At 47.3% G+C, this 10,178-nt stretch overlaps 1 protein-coding gene and 1 non-coding gene across 2 annotated transcripts; both read left to right on the top strand.

The window, feature by feature from the left end:
* The first annotated feature begins 3,510 nt into the window (after window positions 1–3,510).
* Window positions 3,511–3,617, top strand: LOC114697133. Its single transcript, XR_003735124.1, has one exon. It is a non-coding gene; the product is annotated as a U6 spliceosomal RNA (small nuclear RNA).
* A 3,081-nt stretch (window positions 3,618–6,698) lies between these two features.
* Window positions 6,699–9,567, top strand: Rtp1 (receptor transporter protein 1). Its single transcript, XM_028875164.2, has 2 exons — window positions 6,699–7,183; window positions 8,921–9,567. The coding sequence occupies exons 1-2, from the start codon at window positions 6,912–6,914 to the stop codon at window positions 9,438–9,440; spliced, it is 792 nt and encodes a 263-aa protein (XP_028730997.1). The 5' UTR covers window positions 6,699–6,911; the 3' UTR covers window positions 9,441–9,567.
* Window positions 9,568–10,178: the final 611 nt, after the last annotated feature.

The following is a 10,178-nucleotide window of genomic DNA, read 5'->3' as shown; positions in this document are numbered from 1 at the left end:
GAGAGGAAGCACAATGGTACTGCTGGAGAGGAGGAGCCACTCCCAACATGGCACAGTAGAGCAACACCATTGGCCACGAGTATTTGTCCATTTCAAATCACTAGCAGAGAGGAATTTGAATATTACCAGTACAAAGAAACGATAAATGTCTGAACTGATAGATACACAGATTACCCTGATATACTGTGCCCCATAAGATGTGTAATTACTATGTGTAAAGCAGGAAGAAAAACATTCAAAAAAGAAAAGAAAAAAAAAAAAACCCAAAACTCAAATGTGACCACAAGTGTGGGAATAAGCCCTTATTTTTCCCACTAAGTTCAAAAATTATCTCTCATTAACAAGTTATCCTGTGGCCCCTGAAGCAATTTGGGAAGCTTTACTTCTGTTGAGTCTATTTAAGGATGTTTCAAGTGAGTTGAACATTGGAATCTCGGTTCATATGGCTGTCCAATCTTTTTGAAGGCCCTACAACCTTGACACACTGTGACATTGTTACCTACGAAGTATACACATTAGAACTGAGCAATTGAGTTACTAAAAAAAAATTAGCCAAAATATCACTTGTGTTTTAAATGAGTTTGTGACTTTGCGGGGAACCACATTTATTGGTGTGCATGGTTGTAGATTTGACATGCTAGAGCAAGAGACAGAACTAAATGGCAAAAGGAGATTCACCCTCCTCCTTGAGGCTTTGGGCTGGGTGGTCTGTAGCTCGCACGATGGTCCTCACGTCACTGACGTTATTAGTTGTCCAGCTTTTTGACACGGAGTGAAACTATGTCACCTGCTTTTGTGAGTCTCTGCCTTATAGACTTCTCAGTTTCCATTATCATATGAGCCAATGTTTGGTAGCCTGGTAATGAATGAGTTTCCCGTGTGAAGTGGTCACGATCAGTGACAAGGAGGTCTATTCACTGGCCATAGGGCCCTGAAAATACAGGGGGAAAAATTGAAAAAGAGATAATAGAAGAACCAGGAAAAGAAGGGAAAGTTCTGGACACACATTCTCTGGGAATTCTGAACAGATGCATTGGAGGCTTGATAGAAAAAAATAACTTTGTTTTGGTGTCCTCTGAACTGTAAGAATGATGTTGAACCACAGCAAGACATCTGACAATGTGCCTTATTCCTGCCTAGACAGTCCACGAGTCAGATCCCGAGAGCGAGTTAGCTGTATGTCCTCCTAAGATCACCAGGGGAAGCTAATCTCCGTGAGAAGCTCATCTGCAGTTCGTGGGGCCGTTGGACCCTCGGTGCTTGTTTGGAGACCCCAGCAGATGAGCGCTTGTGTAACCCTGACTGAAGAAGGATGCTTCTCTATTGAGGAAGGTTGACTCTTTCCCTGAGTGTGCAGCTCTGGGGGAAGTATTTGTGGAGTGGTGAGGCAGGAAGGTGACACCTGCCTAGCCAGCTGGGTCTGCCAAATCAACTTCCTGATGAATGGGGGTGACAGATGTTGCAGCTGGATGACCTTCACAGCTGAAACTCATTAGTTTTGCAACACATACCGTCATCCTGAAGCATCTGGCCCGATTTTACATGGGGCTGTCTTTGGGAGGCTCACTGAAGGAGCCAGCTGGGTGACACTGTCTTGCCAGGCTCTAGCGGTATTCTCTGAGGTGTGCGGCATGCTCTGAATTAGTAATCAAGATACAGTGCTTCTTCTTTTTTTTTTTTCTGTCTAGTCCCAAATGATTAAGGGGTAGAAAAGGCAACAGCATTCTCCAAGCTAGCTCCAGTAGCATGCTAGTAATGCTCTTCCCAGGATGATGTAGAGAGCTTAATTCCCAAGGACGGCTGTTTCTACTGAGGAAGAAACATGATGATTCCTTTGAACTGAAAATCGAGAGTAGTAACTGTATCTTCATCATTAAGTCAACACCATGAAGAGGCTTACTGCTGTGGCTCAGCACATCTGGGGATTTGGGGAAGAAAGATTCTTTGCTGTGAGATGTCAAGCAAGTATACATCTTTGATCTCTGGCCACTGAGATCCAGGGGAAACTTTTGGTCTTTGGTGTAGCTCCCCAAAATTCACCTTTATCTCCACAAATGCCACACAGGGATGTGACATCCATCCTGGTTGGTAGTGGCTTTTCATTAGCATGGCATGTTAAGAGGGACAATACTTATTTTGGTAGAATCTTGATAAACAATGGCAGCATAATAAGCTGTATATTATATTTCCCATCAAACCAAATACGTCAGAGGCATGGTTTTCTTTCTTTTCTTTTAATCACTGTATTTTCTAGTAGGGATTTAGTTTTAAGTCATTTGTGAGCTTATAGTATTATCACATAATATTTTATTATATTTGGTTTGGTTTTCTCAAAAACCAAACTGAACCCAAAGGCTCCAGACATTTAAATCTGTGATCTGTGAGTTTGGACTCCATAGCGTCAGAGCTCATTCAACAAGGGCAAGTTTTTATTTGCTTTTTTGTCTTGGTAGATTTTTAAAATTATTATTAAGCACTTTGCTATACAGAAGGGTGGATTGCGCTGGCCTCTGCAAAGCAAGCTCAGGTCTCAAATTAAACTTAATTTGTGCCAATGGGGATTGCATCAGTTGGCTAAATGCACACACACACACACACACACACACACACACACACACACACACAGTGATTCTCATTTTTGGTGTCCTTGTTTTTCATCAGAATGTTTATTGTAGCAACAACTGCCAAATACTTCTAGAAGATTCTTTCTGACCATGTTTGTTGTCAGTTTCTCTTCGCTTTAGGAGTCTGTCTAGGAAACTTCTCCAGCCTCCAGCTCTCCTTGGCCACCACTTCTGACCGCTTCCATCTTTAACCAACTGCAGAAGTTGGTTAACTCAGTTAACTTATCTCAGAGTTGACTGCCTTCATTCGGAGACAAGAGTGCTGACTCAGTTAACGGTTTGCGGAAATATCCCAAGGAACTCCCGAGTCATTTCCAGTGTTAATATTCAGTGGCTCTAGGTTTAATTCCCGCCCCTCTTACTGTTTCTAGTACAAACCTAGGATTGAGCCCTGCGGGGAGCAGCAGACTCTACGCGGTAGGCTCTACACCGCAGACTCCAAGGAGTCAGCACTTGGTTCCAGGCACCCCTGCACCCCTCTTCTGAAGTGTTCTCGTCCACCCTATGACCGCATCTGACCTTCTATTATCCAACTAAGTCTAAAACCTTTGAAGCATGCATGCATGGCTGTAGTCAGGAGAACCACAGAGGTTTTTTTTTTTTTTTTTTTTTTTTTTTTTTTTTTTTTTTTTTTTTTTTCACCTACTCTGGTTCTTTGAGTGGATGCATGCACACATCAAGGCCCAGAGAAAGTAAATGGCTCACATGAGGTCACAAGATTAGCTGGCAGAAGGGCTAGCAGTGTGGGTGTTTGAATTCCTGATTCCAGACACACAGCTCTTTCCACTGAGCCTGAGTACCTGGCACCAAGTGTTTATGATCTTGCAGGGCTGTTGTGTCCAGAGACAACTTGGACTGTATTTTCTTTGGAAAGACGTCAGACTATGTGCTCACTTCAGCAGCACATATACCAAAATTGGATCCTTGCAGAGAGGGTTAGCACGGCCCCTGGGCAAGGATGACATACAGATTAGGGAATCGTTCCAAATTTAGAGAAGGATTTTTGGACTAAACCTCTTTTGGCTCTGAAATACTTATACTGAACATTGTGGGTTTGTAGGTGTGATTGATTCATTAAATTCAACACTGAGGGCGGCACTTTGGGAGCAAAAGAGTGCCTGGGGGATCGTTTGCTGTTCTCTCCTCATCTAGAGGAGCTGTGGCTCTGCATACCACAGGGAGCCATTTGCTGAAAGGATACCGATTCGTCGCGTCTGCAACCCTCGGAGGCTGAAATGGGCGCATCTGGTGGTGAGACGGGGCACACTCATTTAACTAGCAAACAGTGTGTCCTTGACTCCACACTGGACAGCACACTGCTTAAAGCAGTCATACTCGTTCAAAAATCCAAGTTCAGCCAGTACTGACTGGTGAACCCCGGGCGGGTTATCTAAGCTCTCGGTTACATAGGGGTGTCTGTACGATGAAGCGGCTGCCACTGCCACTGTGATAAAGTAAACTACTGTGGATAAAGAATCTGGGACAGGGCCTGAGACCTGCTGCTGTTTAGTGATCGCTATTAGGCTGCACGTTCATATGTCAATATAAATATATATTCACACAATGACACATTTTACCTTAATGAAAAGATACACATCAGACATAACAGAATAGCTATATAGAAAGGAATTCGGAACAAAACAACAGCGAACCGGCATGGGCTATTCCAGGGCTGATGCAGTTAACAACTGACGACACTGTCTTCTCATCATCCCATTGCTAAACCAACTGAGGTTGAACCATGTCCACCAGGGCATCATCCATGCAGAGTCAAGAGTACCTGGAGGACTGTGTCTGGTACCATATAGAAAAGTTAGATTTTTCAGGCCTTTTTTATTTTTAAGTTTTCATTACATTCTCTGCCCCCCCCCCCCATTTTTGTAGAGCATGTATGAAACGGCGTTGGTGTGCATGTGGGATGCAAAGGTCAACTTTCAGGAATCAGTTCTCTTTTTCCACTCTGTGGGGCCTGGGCTTAGAACTCAGTCGCCTTGTCAGGCTTGGTGGCCAAAGTCCTTACCCACCGAGCTGTCTGACCAGTCGAGGCCTTTCGTTCCTAACCTCCAGTTTCAGGATTTGCAGGCAACCTGTATGTAATTCCCACCATAGGAGATTCTGCAGCCACAGCAAGACTTTGTGGAACTGTCGGGAAATGGCCTCCTTTTTGTTTCTCTGTTTTGAGACAACTAATCATGAACTCCCTACGGAGCTGAGGACGACCTTGAGCTCAGTCCTCCTGCCTCTGACTCTCTGGTGCTGGGATTACAAGTGCGAGTCACAGATGCCCGGCTGAGAGATGTGCTTTCTGACTGTAAGCAGCATTATTTCTGATGCTGGGAATGCACGTTTATGGGCGTGAGTTTTAAACACACAAGGGCTCATCTGTGAGGGACTGAACCCAACTTCACTGCCCCAAGAACAAGATGGGCTACGTTAATTTTGCCCACTCATATGACAGAATAATGCAGCCTATGGCATATGACTAGAGAATAATATTAATGACTTAGAAGAATATTCATGAGATGTTGTTATTTATAAAACATGACACCATGTCCTATGGTATTTATCTTGATACTAACAACAGTTATTTTGGATAGGGATGTTATGGAAGAGCATTGCATTTACTTAATTTTATCTTTATTTTATAATTTTTCTGTAATAAGCATATATGAACTTTTAAGGAAAAACAACAAGCTAAAAATTATAAGTCTAGCCCCCAATAAGTAGGGTGAGTCAGGCCCTGAGTTCCTGTTGTCCACCAGCCACGTGTCCTGAGGAGCAAGCCGCTGGCAGGCCGTGGGTTCCATCATCAACACCTGACTTGATGAAGATGTGGAAGATGGAATCAGCTCCCTTCTTATCTGTCATCCTTTCCTAAGCCTCAGGTGCCTCTTGACACCTTCAGGAAGCTTGGAGGGAGAAGGGAGAAGGCAGAGATGAGCAAAGCGATATCTCATGCTACCAGCCTCAGCACACAGCAATGCTGTCATTACCCAGATAACATGTAGCATCAGCCAGTTCCACCTGCTCATCTCCTCCCATCCCAGGGTGGATTCTGTCTCTACCTCCTAACCCATCTGCACACTTAGCTTCTATCCTGGCTCCCCCTGCTCAGGCTCCGCCCCACTGGGCCAGCGTTAGCCCTTTCCCAAGAGCCTGATACAGACCTTGCTCATTTTAGTAGATGGACCCGTCTCCCAGCCCACCCCTGCACGATCACTTTCCCGGTTCCCAAGTCCCCTTCAGAGCCACAGTCCTCTGGGTACTTTTCCTTCCTTGAATCCCTTGTTCTAGTGTCCCGTGTTTAAAATTTGCTTTTGTCCCCCATCTTATGTTCCCCCTGATTATCCCTCAACGAATTTCCAATGAAGTTAGCAAGCCTGCCTTCCTCAGCCCCTGCTCCATTTAATTGTTGTTGAATATTTCCAACGATCTGGAGCAAAGTGAGTAAGGAGAGCTATTTTACCATTAAATAAACTAACAGATTACAGGTTTCTATGTGCAGGCCATGTTACCTCAGATGGTTTCTCTTCCACTGCTCCTCTGCAACCAGCCTGGAAGCAGTCCTGCCTAGCTACCTGGGTGATGCAACGACTTTCACCTTTGGGCACAGGTGGTTGCTCTTGTAAATGATTCTTGAAGTATGCATCTCATGACATTATTGTTACCCGGTACATACCCAGTTACAAGCACCTTGCATAGGGGTCTGGCACATCATTATGCTTCAAACGGGGGAATGAATGAGTTGGAATGGCTCATCAGCGGCTCTGCCATTTATACGATCTGCACAGTGACAGAGTCACTGTGAGTGATGAGATCTCTGATGAGGTATATCAAATGGTAGTGTTTCAGGTATGAGAGGGGTGGCTGTGCAGAGGGAGACCACATTATGCTTCTACCTACTAACAAGTCTACATCTTCCCATCCCTCTTGTCTCCTTGGCTCCCTAAGGCATAGTGGTTGCCATAGCAGCCAGGTGCTGATGATGCCTCCAGGGGGCAGTAAGGTGAAATTGAGCCAGCTCTCAAGTCATCTCCTCTCTATGCTCTTGTGGGCCAAGATGATATGGTCTGAAGTCTAGCCTTTTATCAGGCCCCCAGGCTGCCTTGGATCATTTAGACTCAGAAACCTTGCTTCTGCAGACTGCGATCGGGGCGCTGGAGTACCCTTCCAGAGACTCTTTCCTCCCCAAGTTGTGTCCCCTGGCACCCTGCCTGGTTGCCTTGGAAACAGGTTCCACTGCGGACAAAGGAGGGAGCTGGGTCCTGCTTCCTCCTGGTCCTGCCAATGAGGATTTTTAGACCGTGGAGACTGCGCTGCCCTGCCTTGCACTTACCCTCACTCCCCACATTCTCTATAAAGTGGAGTTTGCCTTCCCTCATCCCTGACGAGGACATGTGTAAGAGCGTGACCACAGGCGAGTGGAAGAAAGTCTTCTACGAGAAGATGGAGGAGGCGAAGCCAGCTGACAGCTGGGACTTCATCATAGACCCCAACCTCAAGCACAATGTCTTGGCTCCTGGCTGGAAGCAGTACCTGGAACTTCATGCCTCAGGCAGGTGAGTGGCCCAGAAAGAGGGACCTGCAGGCAGCCTCTGGGACCCTAGACCTGGGCCACCTTCGGAGGAGAGAGAAGGACACATAGAACCCAAGTGCCTGCTTCAGTCTCACGGTTAGGCTACTGTAGACTAGATGGCAGGCTGTTCCAGAAAGGGACACCAGTTTGAGTTCAGCTCTTCTACTGACCATCAGAACTGTTCTTATAGTTTCTCCACTTAGCAAATAAAAAGGTAGAATATATATGTGTGTATATATATATATATATATATATATATATATATATATATAAAATTATTAGTTTCTGACTGACAGTTTAAACACTTTTAGACTTTAATAATGTCTTTAAAAGTGTCCGTAAGCTGAGAAAAGGGAGGCTTGGGTTCCCTGGGATTCAAGGTATCTGTGCTTTTGGATTGGGGAAGTTCAGTTCGGACCTTGTTAATTCAGCTCGATTTGGTTTAGAGCATTAATCACATGGAACATGCTAGAAACTGTCTCTGCTGTGGCCTCCATGCCTCTCAAGCAATTTCTGCTTTCCTCTTTGGACTATGCTTTCCCCAAGCCTGAATGAAGGGTCAGCCGACGTCTTCGCCTTGCGCTCCAGGGATGAGGACAGACAATAGACATGTTCATCTAGAATTTGTTAGAGCTGCAGAATATTGGGCCCCTCCACACTCAGATCAGTACCCAGATTTTAAGAAGGCTCCCAGGTGATTTGTAGGTACAAAAATATCTGAGAAAACCTAGTATTTCTACTCCTTGGGTCCAGTTCACGGGTCTCGGCTCAGACATACTTTTGAGACTTGAGCGAGGGCAGCTGAGTGGTGCAGGTATCTGGGTCAGAGGCAAAGGCCTTCCTGCTTCATTTGGCCCAGTCAACTCCGTTCTGTTCCATCCGTTTCAGTCAGCAGGATACCGATGCTCCCTCTCACCCGCTGTGTGTACGTGGATGGCTCTTTTACTGTGTCTTGAAACACAATGAGTGATAGGTTAATTTCCGCGGCCCCTCCAGTTCTGACATTTTGAAAATCCAAGTGTGGTCTGAGTGAGAGAAATAGTTCCTTCATCAGATGTCGGCAGGGTGCTCCATCCTGGATGGAGGTTCTTGTGGGGCAGAGTCGGAGGGCTTTGTGTCACTCAGAATTGGTTGCTGAAATGTGATCCCTGGCTGACTGGTCAGTGTGGGAAATGCTGGCCCTGGCGGGAGTGGGGTCACCTTGTGCTCACACTTGCCTCTGCCTCCAGGATTTGGGAATGCCTCCGTTCTGGCCCTGTGCTAATCGTTGGTGTTAATCATTCATTTTCTCCTGATGTAGGCCTGGCCTGTTCAGTCAGTGTTGACAGAGAGGCCTGTGGATCTTCTAGCTTTGCTGTCAGACTTCACGTGGTGTGGGCGGAGGACTCGAGGCACCCAGAGCATTTTATAGGTGAAGAATGAGTTCCTTAGAGTTGGGGCAAAGGACAAGGCCTGAGGAAACCAGGCAGAAGGAAGACAAGGTCTCTGGAAAGCAACCAGGAAGCAGACCACTGCTAGATGCCGTGTGCCAAGTCTTGTCCCTTGGGCACTCACATAGACCAAGGACGGTGGCCTCCTGGGGGAGCTAATGAACCCTGGGGACGGTCAGCATACCGCCCCACCCCCGGGCTCTGCTTCTGCCCGCCTCCACATCCCTTTACCCCTTCCTGGCCTGTTCATCCCTCCATATGGCCCTCTCTTTCTCTTCCCTCGCTGGCAGGTTCCACTGTTCCTGGTGCTGGCACACCTGGCAGTCGCCCCATGTGGTCATCCTCTTCCACATGTACCTGGACCGTGCCCAGCGCGCTGGTTCGGTGCGCATGCGCGTGTTCAAGCAACTGTGCTACGAGTGCGGCACAGCGCGGCTGGACGAGTCCAGCATGCTGGAGGAGAACATCGAAAGCCTGGTGGACAACCTCATCACCAGCCTGCGCGAGCAGTGCTACGGGGAGCGCGGTGGCCACTACCGCATCCACGTGGCCAGCCGCCAGGACAACCGGCGACACCGCGGCGAGTTCTGCGAGGCCTGCCAGGAAGGCATCGTGCACTGGAAGCCCAGCGAGAAGCTGCTGGAGGAGGAGGCGACCACCTACACCTTCTCCCGTGCGCCCAGCCCCACCAAGCCGCAGGCGGAAGCGGGCTCAGGCTGCAACTTCTGCTCCGTTCCCTGGTGCTTGTTTTGGGCCACGGTCCTGCTGCTCATCATCTACCTGCAGTTCTCCTTCCGCAGTTCTGTCTAGGATTCCCGCGTGGGCCTGAGGCTTGGGGTGGGGTGGGAGTCTGCTGGTGGGAAGGGGATGAGGTGAGACCTGGCTTGGGAAAATGGGGGCACGTTCTAACACGATGCGGCCATTGATTCAGTGGGAAGCCTGGACAATCTACCCAATTTTTCCATCTGTAAAATTAAGGGTCTGGGCTGGATCGTTTATTTTTTTCTACAGAAATCTAGGGTTCCAAAGTCCTTCTAGGTACCCCGGGGACATTTGATTTGGGAGGTAGATGGAGTGAGTGAGCTGCTTTCTCCTCGTCCAACAGTCAACAGCTCTTTCCAACTTCTGTCGTCTCCCTTGCTGCAATCAGAACAGAACTGCTTTCCATGTAAGGATGTGTGTGTGTGTGTGTGTGTGTGTGTGTGTGTGTGTGCCTGTGTGTGTGTGTGTGTGCATGCCTGCACGTGTGTGTGTGTGTGTGTGTGTGTGTGTGTGTGTGTGTGTGTATGCTTAATTGCTTAAAAAGGAAAACAAGCTTGGCAATTATAGGACTAGGTCATTGCAAAAGGTCTTAAAGCCAATGAACTTGACTTTACTCTCCTGCTAATCTTTTACCCTGTCCTGGTCATTACCTAGCATCAAGTTATAGCTTTCAAGGAACCTCTTTGCCTTCAAAATGAGCCTGATCCACAGCTCTGCCTCATGCACACACAGTAGTTTCCCCTGAAGTAGAGAGGTGTGTGTGTGTGTGGGGGGGCACTCGGCTGC

The sequence above is a fragment of the Peromyscus leucopus genome, chromosome 12 (genome assembly GCF_004664715.2).
Source record: "Peromyscus leucopus breed LL Stock chromosome 12, UCI_PerLeu_2.1, whole genome shotgun sequence".
Taxonomy (NCBI): domain Eukaryota; kingdom Metazoa; phylum Chordata; class Mammalia; order Rodentia; family Cricetidae; genus Peromyscus; species Peromyscus leucopus.
The sequence above is the reverse complement of the archived record's forward strand: the minus strand, read 5'-3'. Positions and strand labels throughout refer to the sequence as shown.